Below are 23,749 nucleotides of genomic sequence, written 5' to 3' on the forward strand. Positions count from 1 at the left end.
ATGTATAACATTTAGCAGATTTGGGATTTCAGAGTTCCTGTGGCCTTAGTGGGAACATGCATGCATGTTACTTGACTTGAGTGTGAAAACTATTTCCACTGATTATTGACAGTGAATATTTTGATTATGACTTTTAAGACTTTGATTATGCCACAAATCACTATTATGTTGAATAAGGCTGTTGACATATGTTTGGCTGTGGCAATGACAGTCGAAATGGTTGATGGATCGGCCAGGGGGACATGAGAGATGATTGGTTGGGTTTAGGCATGGGGAGTGATGATTGGTTGAAATGGTCGATGCTAGAATGGATCGGCGGGGGGACATGAAGAGTGGTCATTGGTTGGGTTTAGGCATGGGGAGTGATGATTGGTTACACCGGCTGCAATGCACTCACACACACATACACATACACACACACTAGGGTCGGGGATTAACGGGGACTCGAGGCAACTTAGTTTTGGTCCGAGTGAAATTTTATATGGGCCTAATCCCAATACACCCCTTGCCCTAGATACAAAGGACTGTGGATGTGTGGAATTCGTTCGACAGCATTTCAGAGAAAGAAAAGCGAAAAGCATCACTATTCACGCTGCGGACATCCAGGGAATCCCCCGGTTCCCAGCGCAACTGTCAGCCGAGGCAGTCTGCGTGCGGCTGTACGCCCAATGCAGGTGGCGGAGTCAGCCTGAATGAATGAGAGAGCCAGAGAGACACATAGCGATCTTTGCAAATATAAATAATATATACATTTCTAAATGTCTGTTTCAGCAAAATCCGATCCAGCAGTTCTTTGTATCTACATTAAACAAAGATAATCACACATTTTTCTAAGTTTTGTTTGGTTATTTATTTGCAACGATTTTAACATAGGCGATATGGGCATCTGCTTCCAAGCTGCGAACAAACACGGAAGCACCATCCAGGCAGCTAGCAGTTCAGCAGTTCCATGCGTTCAATGCGTCTAACACTATTATTGAAACGTGACCATGGTGCTATAAAGAAAACCAACACATTTGTCCAGTTTCCTTTCTTTCTTTCAGGGGGACAGACAGACCCTCTTTTAGACGCCTCGGCCTAGTGGCCACACTGTAAAAATGGATGATAGATTATAGTCCCCCCGCATATTGTTGTTCTGAAAAAGCCCCTTGTCTTTCTTCCAGGGATGCTCATCTGATCCCGGACCACACCATTCGAGCTCTGGGTCACATCTCTGTGGCTCTGAGAGACACACCTAAAGTCATGGAGCCCATCCTGCAGATCCTCCAGCAGAAGTTCTGCCAGCCTCCCTCACAGCTGGATGTGCTCATCATAGACCAGCTTGGCTGCATGGTCATCACAGGAAATGTGAGCAAATACATGCAAGCAAACATACAATTATTGCATTTGCATCTGGATTTCCATGCGGCAGATTGTATCTACATGCAATTTATCCACATTACATTTACATTTGTTATCAAAAATGTGTCTTCAATAGTGAATTCACTATTGATTCAATATTGGTTGAAAGTGGTTAAGCCCTTTGGTTCCAGGGAGCCCTATTCGCTGGTTAGTTGGGTTTATTTACTTGGATCTCTTTGAGAAATCTTCACTTAAAAGTTTCCAGGAGCTGAAGGAGCAACACGGCTTAGGCAACCAGGACTTCAGATTCTTACAGTTGAGACACCACATTGACAAACTATTTAGCAAAGAGGAACTGGAGAGGTCGGGGGCTGACGATGGTATATTAAGAATTTTTATTTCGGCTTACAGAGCTGACCAAGGCCTTTAAAATTATTTTTAAACTTTACAAGGGACTTCAGGAGCTGAGTGGGGTGAACACATCCTATATAAAAGAAAAGTGGGAATTTGGGAAAGTGATGGGAATTGTGTGTTCTCGATGGAGTAGGAAACGGTAAATGAAAAGAATTGGAAGTCAACCAACTCATTGACATGGAGAGAATTTCAGTGGAAAAATATGGTCAGCCACTTTATAACACCAGTTCAGTCCAAGGGGAGGCAGACATCTTGCTGGAGGGATTGTGGGGCAGAGAGAGCAAACTACCATCATATTTTGGGAATGCTCTTTTAGCCTGTATTAAAAAACGATAAGAGATAGCATGGAAAAGTCCTGTACCTGGGTAGAATGCCTCCACAGCTCTTTGGCTTGCCTAAAAAATACATGTTTCAAATAATGTTGGTTGCCAGTCAAAAAGCTATCACCAAAAAGTGGATGAACCAAACAGATTGGTTTAATGTGATGCACGACATTTTTGTAATGGAAAAATTAACTTTTACCTTGAGACCTAAGACGGGTGTATTTGATTTATAGTGGGATTGTGAGTGACATTCATATCAGAACGGTCTTCTGCTAAAATAACATTGTACTGTGACCATGCCCCTGGTTCTCTGCTACACACAGTTCTGAGTTATTTTTCTTTTCTTTCGATTGCTTGTTTTATATTGTCCTTTTTGTATGTATTGTGTAAGTGTCTTCAGCAGCTGGATAGGAATCCCTGCACACGCAATATCCAAATTCCTCTTCTTTAATGTAGGCCTAGTTTTTAACTATACATATTTTTAATCCGTCCCCAATGCCACAAATTCCAGGTGCATTTACACATGGATGTTTATGTGGACAAGTGTGATCAGATTGCTCTCACTCAAGACACATTTTAATACTAGGGGAAAACCCACCCACTCTGTCTCTGTCTGTCTCCCCCATAGCAATACATCTACCAGGAGGTGTGGAACCTGTTCCAGCAGATCAGCGTGAAGGCCAGCTCAGTGGTCTACTCGGCCACCAAGGACTACAGAGATCATGGCTACAGGTCACGATCCAGTGTTTCCACCATTACTGAATGATCAACGCTCTGCCCTTCACCAACTGCTTACTGGTCAGCAGTAGACTGCTCAGTGGTCAGCACTGCAGTAGACTGCTCAGTGGTCAGCAGTAGGAGACTGGGATATTACTGGGAATTTCCTCTGTTTGAATGTGAAACAGGGCTTTGCTGGGATCGGGGGGAATCATGCATGCTTAGTCAGTAATAGGCTTTAATAAGGTTTAAAAAACAAATTAATATGAGACATTGACCATTTATCTTGCGATATTTGCTTAGTAAAATACTTTTTCATAACCACTGTTATAAATAGTCCTCTTTAGTATTATGGTTGTGTATGTCTGTGTTGAACATTTCCATGCCTTTGTTTAACTGTGCTCTCCATCTATGCTGTGTTCCCCCCCTAAGGCACTGCTCCCTGGCGGTGATAAACGCTCTGGCCAACATTGCAGCCAACCTGCAGGGGGAGCAACTTGTGGATGAGCTGATGGTCAACCTGTTAGAGTTGTTTGTCCAGCTGGGCCTGGAGGGAAAGCGAGCCAGCGAGAGGGCCTCGGACAAGGGACCTGCACTGAAGGTCCGGGCTCGCATACTGTACATAAATGTTTAAACACAACAGGAACATCATAACAGTTAAGTCAAGTTGGTAATCTCTCTTTATCGACCCTCAGGCATCAAGTAGTGCTGGAAACCTTGGAGTCCTCATTCCAGTCATTGCTGTGGTAAGTACGTGCTGTTGCCGAGTCCCACCAAAATACATTTCTCATTAATTTGGTACTAGAATTTATGTTGAAACGTCCATATGCGTCATCATTGTTGAATAATCTGCCTGAGTTTTTGAGTGGTTACAGGCAAATCAAAGCTGTTGGTTAGGTTTTAACTCTATGAACAAATATTTGCCCTGCTCGCAGTCGCAGCAGTAAACTAGGTCATCGCTGCTGGATGTTTTTACACTTCTTATTAGATACTTTTTAAGCCAACACATTTTTGTGGTAATAATAGTCCTTCGAAGATTGTGTTCCAGTTAGTATTTTTTCATTGGATTCAGACAGTTTTTTCCTCATCAATTCAGCTTATTGTGTTAATCATATTTACAAAGTCTTTCTTTCTTCAGTGATTACAATACTACGGCTATGGATCATCATCCATTAGCCTCATTGCAAAAGATGAAACATTAACAGACAACAAATAACATGCATTCATTGACTCATTCAGACAGACTCACAATGATTTGAGCAATGAGGGAGACGGCTAAATGTTCAGTAAGAGACCTCAAACATGTAAACGCATGCAACCTGATGTTAGATTTACATACTGTACTAATTCAAAAAACCACGTAAAAATTAGTAATATTTCTGAGGCTCATTAAAACCCAGTTGGAAGTCTAGACAAACATGGATTTTGTGGGGAATAGGTTGGCTGTTTAGCTGGACTTTGTGGTCAACTTTAGTTCTGTGAAGGATCGACCACTCGGCCCATGAAGACGAGGCAGTCTGTGCGGTGCTCGTAGATGAGGAAGAGGAAGGGATGGTCCACAGTGAAGCGGATCTGAGAGGAGAGGGGCATGAAGCCCACCTGGGTCAGAGCCGCTGCCTCTGTCCCCTCCTCATTCACCGTGATGGTTCCCTGGTGCTTCAGCTGGAGAGGGAGACCAGAAAGCAACCATATTGAAATAGGTCGTACATACTATTGATACCACAAAAAACACATGATCAAGTGGACAAAGTGTCCAGGTATCGGAACGACCCACTAGCTGTCATTTTGTATTCCCTTTAGGATCAGTTTGGTTAGATCTGAGTGAAGGCATACAGTAACTGATTTAGGCTTACTCACCCAGTTCATGGCGACCTTTTCTGAGGTCATCCCAGTGAAGTCGCTGTTCTGCTGAAACAAGTCAGTGAGGCCCATCTCCTTCAGATTGTCAATCAGGTCATAGTTCTGCTCCAGTTTAAACCTGGGGAACACCACCTCACGAGTCCTGGAGGGACGCAAACACAAACAGTTCTTTGACTGACATTTCCTCATGCTGTAGACTAGTGTCTTAGCACTTTCATTATTTTCAACAAAGCCGTTTTTCAAAAGGTTTATTGCATGTAGTTTTGTAAGCACAGTTGTTTATTGGTTAGGAGCACAGTGCTGCTGACCTGTTGGTCATGTTGTTGAGCCACTTGTTGACCACAGTGGGGGAGATCTCCTGCTCCAAGGTCCTCATGCCAGAGATCTTCTGCGGCAGGGCAATGAGCATGCTGATATTTCCTGTGTATGGGAGCTGAAAAGAACATACTTTACTTTTATTGATCAGTTTATTTTCTGTTGGCTCATAGTGAAATTCTCATTCAAAAGACTTGCCACACTTTAATTCACACAGAAAACATACGATTGCCTATTGGGAAGTCTATTCTAGACTTTCTAATTGAAATTTCAGGTGTGTTGTGTATGACCAGAGTGAGACCACACACCTGTAGGATGTCACACTCTAGTTCGTGGTCAGCAGCAGCCATGTAATTCCCCTTGTTGCTCATCATCGGCACGCGTACATTTGTCTTCTCGTTCACACGGAAGTTCCGGTAGTGAGTCATTTCTTTAGGGAATTTCTGTTCCCACGTACCTGTTGTAATATAAGCCCAAAGATTCAGAGGTTGTACAAAAGCTGTTTACTTTGCACTCTGTATAGCCAAACAAATCAATCAAAGGCTCTGTAGTTTGTACTATTTTCTTGTTGCATCATTTGAAAGTAGAGTTGCAGAAATGCTCCCTGTTTGCACTCACCTTTGAAGTACAGGTAGTTGAGCAGCATCAGCACCATATTTGGGTCCACGCTCTTCAGAGGTTCCCTGATCAGCCCTTTGGTCAACTTTAGGATGCGGCGGTTGGCCTTGGCCAGAAAGGCGGGGTCGCTGAAGGCCACCGACTGCGGCTCTGCAAAATAGTAAGCCTTGCTGTCTGTACGGAACGCATCTTTCACAGAGACGTCCTTCTTTACATAGAGATCGTTCACGGAGCGCAGCGTGTAACCAAAGTTCCTCCGGAACAGCCTGTGCGTCAACTTTCTGAAGAGCTTGTGCACTGTTGCATTGTCATAGTGATGGCTGGCGTTGACAAATTCGGCGAATCCCAAAGCTTTGTAGAGCTGATCATGGGTTCCAGATCCCGCCCCTAATGACATCATCCCCATAGCGATAGAGATACCAGCCGGTGCAAGCAGGATGTTGTCAGTCTGGTTGACATGGTTCCGAAGGCTCCGGTAGAGGTTAAAACCGAAGTGGGCATTGACAGTGTTGAGGCGTTGGAGGCGAGACCGACCGTGGAACAGCCGCAGGAGTGCGGCACGGCGACTCTTTGGGTCAGACGGCTCGGCAAAGATGTCGATCTCTGGGGCTGGAGTCGTAATCTCATCTATCTCATCCCCTTCGCTGAAAAAACATCACAAGCTTTGTCATCAAGCTAGTTATATGTTGGATCACCCCAAATTAAATTTCACGTTTTAAAACACACCACATTTTAGCTGTATCATAACCAAGTTTTGAAGTTGAGCCTACAACTTTTCAAACAAATCAGCACCAAATAACTCCAAGGAGTCCAAAGGTCATACTTTCTCCGCCATTCATTTTTAATTGACTGTTTGAGGAAACCACCCACCACAAGTAAAGTATAATATTTTTGTATTATTTATAACTCACATGTAGTCATCACTGTCCTCAGCCAGGATCTTATCAAAATCAATGTAATCTTCGTCCTCGAAGCCGTCAAAAGGCAGATCATTAGTGACAGTGTTCTCCTTATGGAAGTCCAAGGGGATGGCATCCATATCCACTGCCCCACTGCCCCCCCCAGAGGTAGGGTCAATGAAGTGAGAGCCCAGGTCTTTGATCCCAGCCAGGGATGGGGTGACCAGGAGGCAGGCCGTGGAGATGACTGTGATCACCCACATCCTGAAGGGAGAACCAAGAACAAAATAAAGAGAGAGGCCGAGACAGAGACAGATTACAGCAGAGGGGATGGACATTTAGGTATTTTGTACATGCATAAATAGCATGATCACTGGATAAATACATACATTATAAGTTTAGGAAAGGCAAGATTCAATTTTAGGATTAAATACATACATTATAAGTTTAGGAAAGGCAAGATTCAATTTTAGGATCAAATACACAATAATACCAAAGTCTTTATCTTTGCTAGATTTTATTTTGGCGTAACTTGTTAGATTTTATTTTGATAGATCTTGTTAGATTTAGGTACCATTCCCTTTATGTAAAATGTCTTACCTTTGGTTGCTCTGTGCTGGGACGTGCTGTGTTGTTTCTGTATGTGGGACTAAGAGCAAGGAGTTGAATACCAAAACTGAACTTTGATGTGGGCTCCTCCTAAACAAATAGACCAGATCAAACAACAGACAGGAAAACTGCTGTGACTAACTGAAATCTTTAACTCTTCACAATTCAACTTAATACTCAAGAATATTAGATCAATCATCGGTAATGGTGTAGTAAGAGATCTTTATAGTTTTTGATAATGTTTCTGAGCTTTATTTTGTTCAATATACACTATACAGCATATCTGTAAGCATTTTAGTTGATTCAGGAATTGCGTTTTACCATTCCTTTAGAGTTGCATTGTTTAGAATGAGATAATTTATCTCTTGTTGGATTGTTCGATCTATTTTGTTCTTATTCCACTCTACAGTTGACCAGGCGGCTTCCGCCCATCAAAGAGGCCAAGCCCCGCCTCCAGAAGCTATTCCGGGACTTCTGGCTGTACTCTGTGGTCATGGGTTTTGCTGTGGAAGGATCAGGTAAGCAAGGGGTGAAGAGACAGACAGTCTGTTTGTCCATTTTATTATGTCACATGTTTAGTACAAAGATGCAAAGAGTTTTTTTTTTATTATTATTATGATCAAACTTTTTTATTATTCCCCCCCACAAAGTTTAGCCAACCACACTGCCACATACAGACAGACATGAAAAACAAAGAGAAAACAAAGTACCGGTACCTATCTGTGTATATAGATATAATAAAGATAGTATGCTTACCATACAATAATTTTAGTAAATCGAAAAAGAAAAAAAAAAAGGGGGGGGGGTGGCTGATTGTACACATTCAACTTACCAGGTTGTCCAACTGCCAGGAAATGTGTTTTATAACGTTAACTCCCGTCCCGGGTCAGATGAGGCCTAGTACACAAGCACCAGCCATGAGCTAAGCCGTTAGCGTCACATAAACAGAGGTTTTATTTTTGGTATTAAAGCAACAAACGTTTTTATATGGATATCTCAGAGAAATGCTTTGACTGTGGGGATGTTCGTTCTTCACAAGCTCCTTTCTTAGCTGTTGTAAAGATATAGTTACAGAGACGAGACTAGGCAGCTAGGCTAACATTACCACTGAGCTATATTAAATGGAACGTTACAGGCTGCGCTACCCACACACTATACCAGTAAACAACGTAGCGTAAAGCGTCAAGGGTAGATTTGTAAAACCAACATTTGCTCCAAAAGGAATTAAATCATAAAGTTAATCAAAATGCCACGGAAACATTAGGCTAGCTTAACACAGCAATCCCCCCAGTGAGGCTGAGCATGAGTGAGTGAGGCCTGCCTCCACTTCCGGCCCGGGCTGAGAGCACTCAGCAGTCAGCAGCAGCCTGGAGGTCTGAAATCTCCGACAACCAAAATCAGATTTCCGTACAGGCGTCATTTTGATAAACTGATCTCATAGTGCGAATCTTCCTGGTTACTTTTGGCGAGACAAAGAATATTACAACTTAAAGTGTCATATTTACAGAGCTAGACTGTATATAAATACACAACGCACTGTGCGCATTCTAGAAACAGCAGCTCTACATAAGAAAGTTCAGAGGGGCGGGGAGCTCTCAGAGGTTCTAACTCAACGGAGCTACTGCGCAGACTCTGATTCTCTTGATCTGACAAGATTTTGGCTTCAATAGACAATACAGGCAGGAGATGGAGATCCTCTCTCCATTTTTATTTAGCTCAATGTTCAAAACAGCATAGTCCAGGTCTGGATTGCACTTGACATTGTGCGTCACACATGCATGCATGACAAAGATGGCAACAAAGGAGGGATTGATCAGAACTTGCATCACAAACAAAAGAACCGCACTGAAAGAGAAGCACCCATCTAAATATCTTGGCATCATGGCCCGGTTACAAAATCAATGTATTTACCCCAACGATTTAACAGCCTGTAGGAGAGTTCGTGATAGGCTGATACTGACCCCAGTTGGTTGAACCTGAAAACTACTTGGAGGAAAGTTGTCAGATTTCCATTATTTTACAATTATTTTTCTACCCAGCATAATAGTTGCCTCCGGTGTAGGAATGTCAGTGAGAAGGGAGGGGTCACTCAGTATGTATAGCCTGGGCACGAATGGGATGTCCTGAACCACAATGAGCTTTATGTTCTTGTGAATTCCTGCCCAACAGTCTTGTGCTTTGGGACATGACCATAAGATGTGGACAGACCAAGGTACCAGATGCTCCCCCACATCTCCAACACCACGGGTCATCCCTCAATTTAGGCCTGTAATGCATTGTGGGGGTCCAATAAACCTTGAAATTGATCAATCTGGTTCTAAGCTCACGGCACATATTTTTAAATATTTTTCAGCATTGTAGACCGTTCCCTCTCTCTGAAAGACCACCCAAGATCAACTTCCCATATTTGCGTGAGGCCACAGCCTGGTCTCCACCCTGTCCAATGAAGTGGAATAATAGACCCTTCTCACGGAGGCCATTTTGTGTCGAAAAGTCAGGGTAAACACAGGTGCAAGCAAAACACTAATGAGGGTTTCAAACTTCCATGATTGGAATTTGGAATGCCTCATTAGTGTTTTGCCTGCACCTGTGTTTATTCTGCCTTTTCGACACAAAATGGCCCCCGTGAAAAGGGTCTATACACTGAAGCATGGTGGCCCTGGCCAACGGCACCGAGCAATTTAGTGAGAATCTCGGGCCCGGACAAAGATAATTGATGAGATAAGAGAGTCTTGTTAAGTAAATGCTTGATTTGGAGATACTTCCAGGACTGGTTTTGTACGAACATGCCGACGGATTCACGTAAAGGATCTACTTTAAAGGCTGAAGACATTATGCAAAGAGTTTCTGCACGCAGCATAAAACAGAGGCAGCTGAGATTTAAATCATGGTGGAGATTTATTTCATGCTGAACTGGGAAATAGAAAAAAATATATATGTGTGGGAAAAATTGTTAGACAAAAATAAAGACGGACATTTCAGCTCACGCCAGTATCAAGCCAAATAATAACACACTTAGCTTAGCTAAAAATTCCATAACAATTGTGCATTTTGCGATAAAAGCATATAATTTGGTACACTTATAGGCAAAGGTATTTTTAAAATAATTTGATATGGGGGCATCATGAATTTAGAAACAAACAAAAAAATGCAATTTTTTTGCGGCCACAGACTGGAAGCCTATGGAAATAATTCATGAGGCTAGGTTTGTGCAGTTATGGCAATCACTTATTTTGAGTCTTGAATTGTGACATAGAAGGAACCTTATGCTTAACTGGCCCATTATTATATGTTATTATATGCACGGAGGTACAACATAGAAACTTTTTTTGAAAGAATTGTTTCATGTTTCTCTCTCTGTCGTCACATCTCTCCCACCTCTCGCAGGACTTTGGCCGGAGGAGTGGTATGAAGGCGTGTGTGAGATCGCCGCCAAGTCTCCTCTGCTCACCTTCCCCAGCGGAGAGCCTCTTCGCTCAGAACTGCAGTACAACTCTGCCCTGAAGAACGACACAGTCACGCCGGTACAGTGTTCACAAAGCACATCTTTTTTTCATGGTATGAAAAGGCATTTGTTATCATGTGATCATCATGGTTTTCAATTTGTGTCCTCAAGGCGGAGTTGAGCGAGCTGCGGTCCACCATCATCAATCTCCTGGACCCGTCCCCAGAAGTCTCGGCCCTCATTAACAAGCTGGACTTTGCCATGTCCACGTACCTGCTGTCAGTCTACAGACTAGAATACATGAGGTTAGCTTCCTTAGCATTTATTAGTCTGACTTGCATTGTGTAGCTCTACGGTATGCACAGGTCTTACCGCAGTCAGTAAGTTGAGATGATGTAAGTATTAATTTACTCTCATTCTTCTCGTCCTCTTTTAGGATGCTGCGATCCAACGATGCAGACAGGTTCCAGGTCATGTTTCGATACTTTGAGGACAAAGCCATCCAGAAGGACAAATCTGGTGAGGCCTTTACTCTTCAAACTGTTTGCACCTGACTGTCCTTTTGTTCTTCTTCTTCTTTTCTTTTTAATAGATTTTTTAAATCTCTTTTTTCCCCTCAGGGATGTTGCAGTGTGTTATTTGTGTTGGTGATAAGGTGTTTGATGTTTTTCTCCAAATGATGGCTGAGAAGGTAGGCTTCATTTCAGGGTAATAATAAGCGATAGATGCACCTACGGTAGTCTTGGTTTCTCTGATTGTTCTAGACAAGGACAAACAATTTCAAAAGGGCATCTTATTGACTACCATTTTCCCCCCGAAATGTCACAGCACAAAGATCACAGCCTGTTTCTCGTGTTTTTAGCCCAAGACCAAAGAGCATGAGGAGGAATTGGAGCGACATGCCCAATTTCTGTTGGTCAACTTTAACCACACCCACAAGAGGATCCGCAGAGTGGCGGACAAATACCTCTCTGGATTGGCTGAGACGTAAGTGTTAATCATCCAGTAACCTTGTCAGTCTCTGTTATTTATTTTTTGTTCACTTTACTAATATATACTGTTCTGCTTTTTTTGTCCCTTCCCCTCCACTAGTTTCCCCCACCTGCTTTGGAGTGGTCGGGTGTTGAAGACCATGCTGGACATCCTGCAGACACTGTCTCTGTCCCTGAGTGCTGTAAGTATCAGAAAAGGCCTGGTATGATGTATGAACACCACAGAAACAGAAATTCTAGGCAGAACAAAGAACAACATAGAAGCACAGATCTTAGATGAGCATGGGTTACAAGGTTGTTGGTTTGACTCCCCATAAGAAAGAGACAAGTGAAAGAGGAATGCTTTCTACTGGTACAACGTCTATTTAACATCAGTCAAGGGGTGTTTTGGTGGTAGATACTTTGAAGTATCTAATAAAGGTGAACATTCCAAAAAACATAATCTAAAGGGAGGGGGGATCTACAGTCAAAAACTGTTGAAACCCAAAGTTTTGAATTGTTCACTGGAATTTTTATCAGATCTCAGAGATGATTTTTTAAGCAGATGCAAAGTATGTTGGAGACTTAAATCTAAATGTGAGCTTGCACTGAATTCCTTTCCCACTTGATCAGGACATCCATAAGGATCAGCCGTACTATGACATCCTCGACACCCCGCACAGAGTCACTGTTCCTGACACATACGAGGCCAGAGAGGTGAGTTTGCATTGCAGTTATACTCATGACCAATAGAGGGCGCCATAGTATTTATTTTAGTTCGTTTTTTTTCTTGATAAGCATGAAATTATTTTTGGATTATAGAATATGAGGTCCATCAGTTGATTCATCATGTATGGATGATTGTATTTGACTCCCCCCAGCTCTCTTTTAGAGAAGCTTACACTTGATAATTTGTTTAATTAACTAAGCACTTTATATGGTTACTATAGAAGACACTGAGAAAATGTAGCCCTAATCTTATCAATTTGTGTGGGGATGAATGTCATTCAAATCTTGTAGTTTATAACAGCACTTATGTAGTTTGTCTGATAAAGTAGTACTAAAGTCGGATGTCCTTATCTCCTCTTAGAGCATAGTGAAAGACTTTGCTGCTCGCTGTGGTGAGATCCTGAAAGAGGCAATGAAATGGGCCCCTTCTGTCACCAAGTCCCACCTACAGGTCAGTTTCTTGAATTTAATGTTGCCTCAAGGACAGTACAGATCTGTTCCTTAACACTAGAAAGACCAATAGATGCGGGGGGTCTAAGAGAAGGCCAACAAAGAGTCAATTGAAGGGGGCCAAAAATAAATATAACTACTATTTCCTTGTGGGATTTTGAAAATCTAACAAAACTGGTTTGTACCGAAAGTGGGTCTAAGAAAGTCATCGGGGGACTTTCTGAAAGCTGAGATACTTAAGTTATAAAATGTGAAGCAACAGTCAACTGAGGTTAGCTTGGCATTTCTGCTCTCAAGCAACCCTATGAGCCTACAATGCTCATAGAAGCAGTAACCCCAAACCCCCAATCAGTTAATATATTATATACCACCCCCCCCACCCCCTGCCTTATCCATGTCTTATCTGAATGTGTTGTGTAGGAGTATTTGAACAAGCATCAGAACTGGGTGTCAGGACTGTCCCAGCACACAGGCCTGGCCATGGCTACAGAGAGCATCCTGCACTTTGCTGGCTTAAACAGACAGAGCACGACACTAGGCGTGAGTCACACACACACACACACACACACACACACACACACACACACACACACACACACACACACACACACACACACACACACACAAACATGCACACACACTCTTACTGATCATCACGCTACTGCTGTGCTGTGACTGTTAGATTGCAGAGACTATCCAGCACCAGATTAAGGTAAGGGCGGGGCTAGATTTAGATAACCAATGAAATGACAGAACCCAAATTCATTCTGAGATCAAGACGACATGTGACGTACTAGCTACCAAATAAAAGATTTGATTTGTGACGCAATATACTGTATTTCACACATTTTCAATACACATTTTCACACTCTGTTCCGCCTACCATCGAATCATTAAAACATTTGTCACATTTATTTGTTTGTGAAATGAGGAGGCAACAAAGAAAGTGTAAGGCCTGTTGTTGTGACAGAGATTTTCACCGAGCTGTTTGTTTAAATTTCTAAAGTGATGCAGCACTTTTGTCACACATTTCAACAGACTGTAAACCTGAAATCCAAAATAGTTGACTTACTGCTGACCTCACAGGCTAGTTGATCCTTGGCCACTGAGATTGGATGCTTATTAACATTTGTCCAACATTGATAGCTTTTCAACGTAACAACAAACGTGTCATTTAGTTGCTTCGTCCAAACCATGCAGTTTTGTTAACGCTTAGCAGAAGTGTCTTGTATCCTTTATGTGCTTAACATACTATATATGTTTTTATTATCATGTGTTTCATACTGTGTGTAATCTATAGCTCTGTAAACACTAGGGTGGACTCTAGTAGTTTACAGTACTGTTGTATGTCCATGTGTGCATGCATACTAGTCTATGTGACATTATTTTGCTTGCTGTCTATTTCTTATGTTTTCTTGGGCTTGCATTCTGCTGTATCCGTCTTTTCATTTGCTTCATTTGTTGTATTTTGTCTTTATTAAACTGCAACGAACTACCTACCTGGTTGCTTGGCTGGTTTACGGATTTGCTGGTTACCTGGTTGCTTACCTGCAATGGACTGGTGGGTTGGTTGACTGGTTGCCCATTTGGCTAACTGGTTATGCTGGTGGTCTCCTCCGCCCTGTGGCCAACCGTAGGCTGCTTTCCCTCAGGTTGGTCTGAACACAGAATACGAGACAGGGCTCAGATATGATACCTTCAGTTTAGAACAGCTAACAGTGTTACAGTACACCCAGCTATCTTACTTCCCTGGCTTGTGGCTCTGTGGCTCGGCTCCTGAGTGGCCCCTAAACTGTGTTCTTCACTAGACCACCCAGCTGACCGAGAGACCAGCGTGTGTGAAGAAGGACTACTCCAACTTCATGGCCTCACTCAACCTGCGCAACCGCTACACTGGAGAGGTAATGTCTGTTCTTCAATATTAAGGCATGGGCAGCTTTCTGAAGCAGTGGAGACCAGCAGATTCGCCTGCAGTAGGACTAGCAATTAGTAATTAAGATTAATGTGGATAACATAAGGCACAAAAACATAATCAAATACGTCTGTTGGCTGTAATTGTTAGTGAATATTGACATCTGCTTTGCTCTAAAACAATTTGGGGCTCACGGGCCAACTTTGGCCCGCCCCACGTTTGTTTTTGGCCCACCATAGATTTGACACACACACACACACACAGGGCATTTTCAAAGGGGTCCCTTGACCACTCACCTTAAGTTATCTGAATGAGAACGGGTTCTATGGGTACTGTTAGGGTTACGCACCTTGAGTTGCATGCACTTTCAGTCAGAAAGGTGGCGTTCCCTTTGAAAATGTTTAAGCTTTTTTTCTTCTTAATTAACTCTAAGTTGAACTGTAATAAAAAATAAAGCTTTTAATAAAAGTTCTAATAATGTTTTTTTATTATTTTGGAAATGTATTTTAGATTTAGAATGTAAATTGGCTATCAAATATAATACATTTTAATGTAATGCAATTCCACATAACATCAACATTCATTTTTGGTCCACGGCCCTCCATCCAGATACATCTTTGGCCCTTCATAGGAAAGAATTTGTCATTGCCAATTTTGCCTTTGAGAGAAAGATCCACAGGTATTGTATGTATACCTACAGTAATGGAGTCCTTAAGAAATAAAGAAGCCATACATGTTGAATATTTGATGCCTGTGTGGGTGTGGTGTGGTGTGGTGTGGTGTGGTGTGGTGTGTGTGGGTGATGTCTAGGTGGCCGGTATGATCCAGTTCTCAGAGGCGACCCACAGCCAGTCAGATCTGAACAAGCTGATGGTCCATCAGACGGCCGATGCTCTGGAGAGAAAAGACCCAGAAGCCTTTACCCAGGCCATGTTCAAGATGGCCGCGTTGCTTATCACCACCCAAAGTTAGTACCTTTTGGGATTTATTACTGTTTGAGTAATGAAACGTGTCTTTTTTGTTAAATAATAATAATAATAATAAATGTATGATTTGGTAGATCACTAATCTTTTTCTGTATCCTCCTGTGTCTTGTTTATCTCCAGACTGTGATCCTCAGCTCCTGCACCATCTGTGCTGGTCTCCTCTGAAGATGTTCACAGAACATGGTATGGAGACTGCCATCGCCTGCTGGGAGTGGCTCCTGGCTGCACACAACGGAGTGGAAGTGCCAGTAAGTGTATTTATCATTTTTCATGGAATCCAGTTCATGGATTTCTGAGAATGATGCATCATGCCTTACTCTAAATGTGTATTCTTAACCTCCCATTTTCCTAGTTCATGCGTGAGATGGCCGGGGCTTGGCAGATGACGGTGGAGCTGAAGATGGGTTTGTTCTCGGAGGCCAAGGTGGAGGCCGACCCTCTGGCTGCCTCAGAAGAGAGCCAGCCTGCACCCTGTCCACCTGATGTCACCCCTCACTTCCTCTGGATAGAGGTCAGAGACCTTGGGACACAAACTGCTGCCACCCATTAGAGTCATTTTTCTGTCTTGTCTGTCTTTACCACTATGCACTGTAGAATGATTAAGCCACACTAGGCAACTTTGCATGCATGTGTAACTTTCCCTCCCAAAAATTAACTTCAATATTACCCAGACATCATGTAATGTGAAGTTAGTAAACTGCACACACAGCACACTCAAGTTTACCACCCCAGCTGGTCTGTGATGACTTTATACCAGAGGAAACCAAAGGGGTGAGGGAGGCAAAAGATCTGATGTTGATGAGTCAGCTTTCTCTGGATGGAGTCGCTCGCTGCTGTTCAGGAGACACATTGTATTTTGCGCTTATGTTTCAATTTGTCGCTTTCTGTGACTGGAGAAGTGTAAATTATTTTGTACATTCATTTGGGAAAATCAGGCGACTTTACTGTGTGTCAGTTAGGAGGGGATGCAGCCCCATTTTGCGATTTAGACTGATAAGATGATTGTATTTTTTACATAAACGTCTCTCTACACTGTATACTAAACACTGCTTTAAGAGTTGACCATTCTAAACCGTCTCTCTGCCGTAACACTTGTGGTATTACACTTCATAGAGTGGAATTGCAGGAAACGGTCACCTGTCTTAATCTCCATTCACTCCCTCTGCATTCTTGCTTCCCTCCACAGTTCCTGGTGCAGAGGTTTGAGATAGCCAAATACAGCAGTGCTGATCAGGTGGAGATATTCACTGCCGTCCTGCAGAGGTCGCTGTCCTTGAGCGTTGGAGGAGCCAAGAGCAGCATGAACAGGCATGTTGCTGCCATAGGACCAAGATACAGGTACTGTGCCTCACTGTTCCAACAGACAAGTGGTTGTGCCTATGGGTTGTGCCTTAGACACTGTACTAGAAAGCTCTGACAAATGTATCAAACTTGAAGGAAATAGTAAAGTAAAGTAGTAGAAAGCACACTGTCTCCACATGCAATAAAAAGTTTAATAAGAAAAATAATAACGTTTCGGTTGTGAGACCTTCATCAGATTCCTCTTACAGAAGAGGAGGAGGGACCCAGTATATAGGTAATTGTGTTCAATTATGATGTCAGGGACAGGTGCAGTGCGACCCGATTGGTCCATGTAGGTTTGCCAGCCTATATAACTGGGTCCCTCCTCCTCTTCTGTAAGAGGAATCTGATGAAGGTCTCGCGACCGAAATGTATCAAACTTAAAATGATTGTCCCAACACTTTGCTTCATTCCAGACTGCTGACTCTGGGTCTGACTCTTCTGCATGCTGATGTCGTGACAAATGCCACCATCAGAAATGTGCTGCGGGAGAAGATCTATTCCACAGCCTTTGACTACTTTTGGTAGGAATAATTCAAATCTGTCTTCTTGGCAGGTGAAACCTGTTTGTATCCCCCCCCCCCCCCATGTGAATAAACCCATCCATTTGTTCATTTGTCCATTAATGTAATTTCCACCTCTCTTTTTCTGTAGTGACGCTCCTAAATTTCCCACTCAAACACAGAAGAGCCTGAGAGAAGACATTAGTATAATGATCAAGTTCTACGCCAGCCTGCTGTCTGACAAGAAATATCTGGCTGCCAACCAGCTGGTTCCTCCAGGTACAGCAATAAAGAAACAACTTAACAACTCAAATGTACAGTAGTTGTTGAGTCTAATTCGAACCCGCCTTCTACTTAACTACTTAATCTGCTTGCAGTATCTGCCAGTGTTGGTTTGATCCCTTCCCCAGCACATCAGAATCAGCTTTCTTGGGCAGTTATGTAGACATACAAGGAATTTGACTCTGGTATATGTTGCTCTCAATATACTTACACAGGGGGGGGGGGGGGTATGCATACAAGCTAAAACAAACAAACAAGGTCAGTGAATTGACCGAGGTACATAAAACAAATTAACTGCTATTTACAATATATACAATAAGTGTGATGTAGAGTGACCATCATATTTGGAATACTAATAACTATTTTGTCACAAATGCTTGCCTGGGTCCAGACCTTCGAACCCGCCCACTCCACAGAGTTGAGTTGGCTAGAAGATGGAAATGAGTGTACGAGTTCACAACTCCGTCTGAAAATCAGGCTACAGTCGACTAAGGTGCTTGATTCTGCAGAACCGGATGTAGGGAAAGCTTTTGTTAAGAGGCAGAGGGTGTTGACTTTAGGCTCTTAGTAGGGGATTGCAGTCAGTAGGCTTGGTATAGAGGTCCGTATACATTTTGTTGTCAACTTTATCATCCGGAGATCCAGAAAGTTCATCTTTTTCTTGTCATATTCCATTGAAAATTGCAGGTCAATGCGAGAATTTATAAATTCATGGGAAGCTTGGATTTCCTGTTCAGTTTCTTGGAACATAGGGGTGTCACGATACACTCAGTTCACGATACGATACGATACACGTTATTGGGTTCACGATAACGATACGATACGATATTGTAACAATATTTTTTTGCGATCGATTTGTAAGTTGAGGGGGCATCCTCCATGCTAATTTGAGTAATTTCACCATTTTCATCCTCCGTGTCTGCAACGTCCCTCGTCTGTTCAAACAAAGCAAGGAAAAGTAGAGCGAGCGTGCAATCAGATGCAGATCAGTGCCACCATGTTCAGCTTCTTTTTCTCGCGATATGAGATTTCAACGATACATATTGTCACGTTTTGATATCGCGATATATTGTGGGACGATATATTGTGACATCCCTATTGGAACAGGACAAAGATATCATCCAAAAATCTTTTGTATAGAGCAATCTTTTCAAAAAAGGGATCCCCCCTGTTGAGAATCAAGGTTTTTTTCCCCACCAGCCAACATAGAGACTGGAAAAGGCTGGTGCCCCTGTATGCCAGATGACAGCTCATCGCTCCGACACAAAGGGATGTTTGCCAGGCTCGTTAACTGTGTCCCAAAAGCGCTTGTGCCACACACGGGCCTGAGACATCCAGTCTATAGAACTGAACAAAAAAGAGAAGGGCGAGGTCCAGCTCACCGCCACACAAATGTCCTGAATAAGCACTCCCCATGAGGGCCCAGGTCAGAGTGAGCACATTACAGATGTTAGATTAGGGAGTGGGTCAACCTCCCCTCTCTTATTGTTAAGGGAGAAGTTAGTAAATATTCATTAATGCAGACCAAACTGTCTTTAGAGCTTGATCTTTAAGTAAACAAGCAAGTTTTCTAGCTACAACCCATTGAATCCCTGTAAACCAAACTGTAAAAATATTTCCAGTTGATATCTGGTAGATTGACGGATTGATGATGGAATTGTTGGATAAATGAATGTGTCCTTTGTGCAGACAACCAGGACATGTCGGTGAACAGCCTGTCTGTAGTGACAGTGACAGACAGCCGGAACAGTCTTGACGCGGCGGTAGGCCAGAGGCAGCAGGCGGCTCAGGGTTGGATCAACACCTACCCTCTGTCCTCTGGGATGTCCACCATCTCAAAGAAATCAGGTCAAACACATTACGCTACAGAGTGAAACTAAGCCCCATTGTTCCATACTTAGTATTCATACATGATACAATCATTACATGAATATAGTTTGGTCTGCCATGATGTATTATTGATGCACTGCTGCCTTGCTGTTTCAGGATTGTCTAAGAAAAGCAACAGAGGCTCTCAACTGCACAAGTACTACATGAAACGCAGGACCCTATTACTGGCTCTACTGGTACTAACCTTTGCTCTACATCAGGGATACTCAACTTGCTTTGTCCGGGGGCCACTTTCGTGAAATGATACGAGGCCAGGGGCCAGTTAATAAACAAACAATATACATTTTTCTGTAGCGGATTGTAGGTTTTTGGGGTGTCAGCTGGAGTTTAGTCTGACAATGTTGTGCACACCGGATAGTCACTTAGGTTAAGTTAGTTAGGTTAAGTGTAAGTGCGTGGGTAGCGAGCAGACGGTGCTATTTGACAATTTAGCTGGAGCTCAGTCAAACTTTATTTCACGTTTCTAATTCATTTCTAATTAATATATTCTAATTCACAATAGAAACTAACGTGAAATTATTAGAAAATGATCGGGGGGGCCACTCTGCACCCTGTCATGGGCCGCATCTGGCCCCTGGGCCGCAAGTTGAGTATCGCTGCTCTACATCTATTTATATTCACAAATACAGTGTATGGTAATACTTGCACAAGTCTTTAGATACCTTGAGGCAGTAATACAGGGTGCCTTTTTGGGCAACTATGATGGGCAACAGTGCCCAAAGAGTAGCCTGGGTGAACCCAGCCTTCAATGTGATGTCAGACTATGCCTGTAACGTAAGTGCCTGATGGTACATAGAGGTCATGTGGAGACTGTGTTTACCCAGGCTACCCAAAGAGATGACTCTCTATTGCTGTAATAATGACTTTTCTTGTCTCGATTTGTTGTTGTTGTTGTTGGTGGTGTTGTTGTTGTTGTCCTCTTGAAAACGACTGAGTACTGTACCTCCACCTCTTCTTAGTAAAACTATCACTTGTGTGCCGTGTCTTTCTGCAGGCCAGCGAGATTGAGCGGCTGACAACGTGGTACAACCCCCTGTCCACCCAGGAGCTGGCCATCTCCACTGACCAGTCAGTGGAGACCAGCATCGCCAACTGGAGGTCCAAATACATCAGTCTGACTGAGAAACAGTGGAAGGACAACGTCAACCTGGCCTGGGGCATAGCACCTTATCTAGCCCTGCAGCTGCCTGCCAGGTACACAGGCTGAGCTGTGGTAGTCCAGACCACCTCAGAGTCCAAGTCAATACCAAGACCGGATCCAGTTGAGTCGAGAGAGATATCAAATGAAGATTGACCGGGTGGAGAAAAACCTCTCTTTGCACATTTGTATATAGGCAGCAAAACGTCACGTCAACATCCATTATTACCACGAGTCAAAAATAGGCACGAGACAAATCCAAGACATCCGAAAAGTGATCTGGAGACCAGACTCCAGTACTGTGTCCCTTCACATAGGCTTACTCACAGTTGGTCAGTCTGTCAGTCACTTACTCATTATGCACCTAAAAGGTTTTCGATTTGTCTTTCAGATTTAAAAACACAGAGGCCATTGTGTTAGAGGTGACGCGCCTGGTGCGTATGGATCCAGCTGCTGTGAGTGATGTTCCCGAGGCGGTCAAGGTGAGCTCCTCCACCTGCTAGATGTGCTCTTGGTTGTCTCTGCCGTCCTGTCAGGGGAGAACATTTAAATACTAGTGTGAAAGACCTGGACCTGGACCAGTTGGATTGATTCATACTGGACTTGTTTTAGCCTGATTTTATTAGGGGGTAGAAAATAGGTGCACACTAAAGCTATGTGGGTTTGTGAGCATGGTTTCCCGGAAAACAAGTGGAGTAAAAACTGCAATTGCTAATGAGTATTGAGTGGGGGTTTAATCAGTTTGGAAAAAAGGGAACTTTTCCAAAGAGGCCCATATCTGTTACAGTACAACCATGTATGTCACAGGCTGTGTTGAATTCCATCCAATTTAACAACACAACTTTCAATCTGAATCTTAAACCATAAATACATATAAATAGTATGATTTGAATGATATCACATGATACCTAGACTACGGTAGTTGCTAATCCCTTGCTTCACTCTCTGCTTCCAAGTCCCCCCCCCCCCCCCCCCCCTGTTTTTATAATGCTTGGTACTCGCCTGCCATACTGCCTCGATATTTGCTGTCTACACACCCTGGTCTCATTCCTCTCTAATACATTTAGTATAGCTGTTCCCTGAATCCGTCTCAGTATTCATATTTTAATTATAACAAAAGTTATAGAGGACAAAAAATTCTTTGTCACGTAAGATTTAAGTGGCTGTATTATCTCTGTCCCTTGAGAAATGGTGGTGGTGTTATTGAAGTAATCGCTCTCTCTCCCCCTAGCTTCCTCTAGTCCTGTTGGTTTAGTTCTACCTGGCTGGACTCTTAATGAGCCTCCTGTCTGTCTACCGCTGAGAGGGAAGGAAGGAGCGGGGGGGGGAGGCACCGTGCAGGCTTCCCAGGAGGCCACTGGGATTTACATGATGATCCTCCTTGACATCTTATAGTTGTTTATTCCAGTCACTTTGGTAACTAACGAACACGGCTTCCTCCAGGGGCTAGTTAGTGCAAAGCCAGAGTCGGGGTCACGACCTCGAGTCGGGTTGCTGTCATATTTGATATGGAAATATGGATCTGTGATGTGCGCTGCAATCGACACAGATCCAGAGATTCAAAATGTTGGCTGAAGTGGATTAATTTCTCTTTGTGTGTCTCCTTTTCCCCTCTTCTCTCTTTTTGTTGTTTCTTCAGTTCTTGGTGACGTTGCACACCATCGACTCTGACTCTCCGGAGCTGAGTCACATCCTGTGCTGGGCCCCGGCAGATCCTCCTACTGGACTCTCCTACTTCTCCTCCATGTACCCTCCTCACCCCCTCACAGCCCAGTATGGGGTCAAAGTGCTCCGCTCCTTTCCTCCCGTAAGCACACACATTAACACCACATTGCATGCTAATGCCAGGTGTAAATGCATTGTGATCAGGATGTGATCAGAATGTGCTGACCACATCTGCAGGTAGCCTGGCTCACATTGTGTTCAGATCTTTTACACCCCATTTACACCTGTTTTTTAAATGCTATCATTATCCAGATAACGTATCTGGATACACGTCACATTTGAAAACCAGGTGTAAATGGGGTGAGAGTCAGCTGTTGCATTTGCCCTGGCTTTATTTTCGTCCCCCATGCAATGAAATCAAGGTGATGTCTCAGGTGGTGTCTCAGACACCACTAGTCTGATGGAGGGATCATGTATATTGGTGCTGTGTTTCTGCATGTAAGAATAACACTGATTGGCCTAATGGTGGCACTATAATCAAAGGTCCAACTCCAATATTATACCCTGCACCGTGCAGGTTATACTTTCAACAAAATTCTAACATATATACATGCACATAATACAAGACATGCCCCCCCCTACTGCCCCCTAACCCTAACCCTACAAAAAATAACCAATTTTCAATACGCTACACAGGTGCTGTACTATGGAACACTCATATCAATATTGCCAAACAAGCACCCACATCTCACACACACCTCACACTGCCCTTTTAACTTCTACTTATCCAACGGTCTACTTAACCATACTCATTTTGATCTATCTTTTGTTTTGCCTTTTCTTTGTTATTTTCTTGTTTTTACTGTTGCTTTTCCTTTTCTTACTTATTGTTTACTTTGTTTATTTTCTCTTGTTTTTGTTTATATTGTATGATTTGTAAGGATTCTTTTGAATATTGGTTCTAATTTCTATTGTGGAGAGCCCGAATAAGCCCTGTCTCTAAAAAAAGAAAATAAATACCGGAACAAAGAAAGGAAAACAACAAAAAACCATGTGCCGGCAGAGACAGGGCTTATTCGGGGTCTCCACAATAGAAATTAGAACCAATATTCAAAAGAATCCTTACAAATCATACAATATAAACAAAAACAAGAGAAAATAAACAAAGTAAACAATAAGTAAGATATATATATATATATATATATATATATATATATATATATATATATATATATATATATATATATATATATATATATATATATCAGACACCACTGGTCTGATTTGAGTGAAACTGATATTTTTACCAGTACCACACTAATAACCACAAGTGCTCCATCT

At 42.8% G+C, this 23,749-nt stretch overlaps 2 protein-coding genes across 2 annotated transcripts in view; one reads left to right on the forward strand and one right to left on the reverse strand.

The window, feature by feature from the left end:
- The window catches only part of pi4kab (phosphatidylinositol 4-kinase, catalytic, alpha b), a 48,754-nt gene that overhangs the window by 15,004 nt on the left and 10,001 nt on the right, over positions 1-23,749 (forward strand). The window contains exons 16-41 of the mRNA XM_083644426.1: positions 1,164-1,347; positions 2,707-2,810; positions 3,228-3,396; positions 3,491-3,541; positions 7,506-7,614; positions 10,484-10,620; positions 10,713-10,846; positions 10,978-11,060; positions 11,162-11,232; positions 11,404-11,528; positions 11,634-11,715; positions 12,146-12,229; positions 12,603-12,692; positions 13,112-13,231; positions 14,500-14,592; positions 15,414-15,570; positions 15,710-15,837; positions 15,942-16,100; positions 16,776-16,927; positions 17,347-17,454; positions 17,585-17,712; positions 19,405-19,563; positions 19,702-19,781; positions 20,600-20,799; positions 21,135-21,225; positions 22,383-22,550. Of these exons, the coding sequence (XP_083500552.1) occupies positions 1,164-1,347; positions 2,707-2,810; positions 3,228-3,396; positions 3,491-3,541; positions 7,506-7,614; positions 10,484-10,620; positions 10,713-10,846; positions 10,978-11,060; positions 11,162-11,232; positions 11,404-11,528; positions 11,634-11,715; positions 12,146-12,229; positions 12,603-12,692; positions 13,112-13,231; positions 14,500-14,592; positions 15,414-15,570; positions 15,710-15,837; positions 15,942-16,100; positions 16,776-16,927; positions 17,347-17,454; positions 17,585-17,712; positions 19,405-19,563; positions 19,702-19,781; positions 20,600-20,799; positions 21,135-21,225; positions 22,383-22,550 (3,166 nt within the window). The remainder of the gene's footprint in view (positions 1-1,163; positions 1,348-2,706; positions 2,811-3,227; positions 3,397-3,490; positions 3,542-7,505; positions 7,615-10,483; positions 10,621-10,712; positions 10,847-10,977; positions 11,061-11,161; positions 11,233-11,403; positions 11,529-11,633; positions 11,716-12,145; positions 12,230-12,602; positions 12,693-13,111; positions 13,232-14,499; positions 14,593-15,413; positions 15,571-15,709; positions 15,838-15,941; positions 16,101-16,775; positions 16,928-17,346; positions 17,455-17,584; positions 17,713-19,404; positions 19,564-19,701; positions 19,782-20,599; positions 20,800-21,134; positions 21,226-22,382; positions 22,551-23,749) is intronic.
- On the reverse strand, positions 4,266-6,750 carry serpind1 (serpin peptidase inhibitor, clade D (heparin cofactor), member 1; the record flags this gene model as incomplete). Its single annotated transcript, XM_083644216.1, has 6 exons — positions 4,266-4,457; positions 4,653-4,797; positions 4,964-5,088; positions 5,279-5,427; positions 5,589-6,232; positions 6,500-6,750. 6 exons carry the CDS (start codon positions 6,748-6,750, stop codon positions 4,266-4,268), a joined length of 1,506 nt encoding a protein of 501 aa, XP_083500342.1.

This window comes from Poromitra crassiceps (genome assembly GCF_964638095.1).
Source record: "Poromitra crassiceps genome assembly, chromosome: 10".
Lineage (NCBI taxonomy): Eukaryota > Metazoa > Chordata > Actinopteri > Beryciformes > Melamphaidae > Poromitra > Poromitra crassiceps.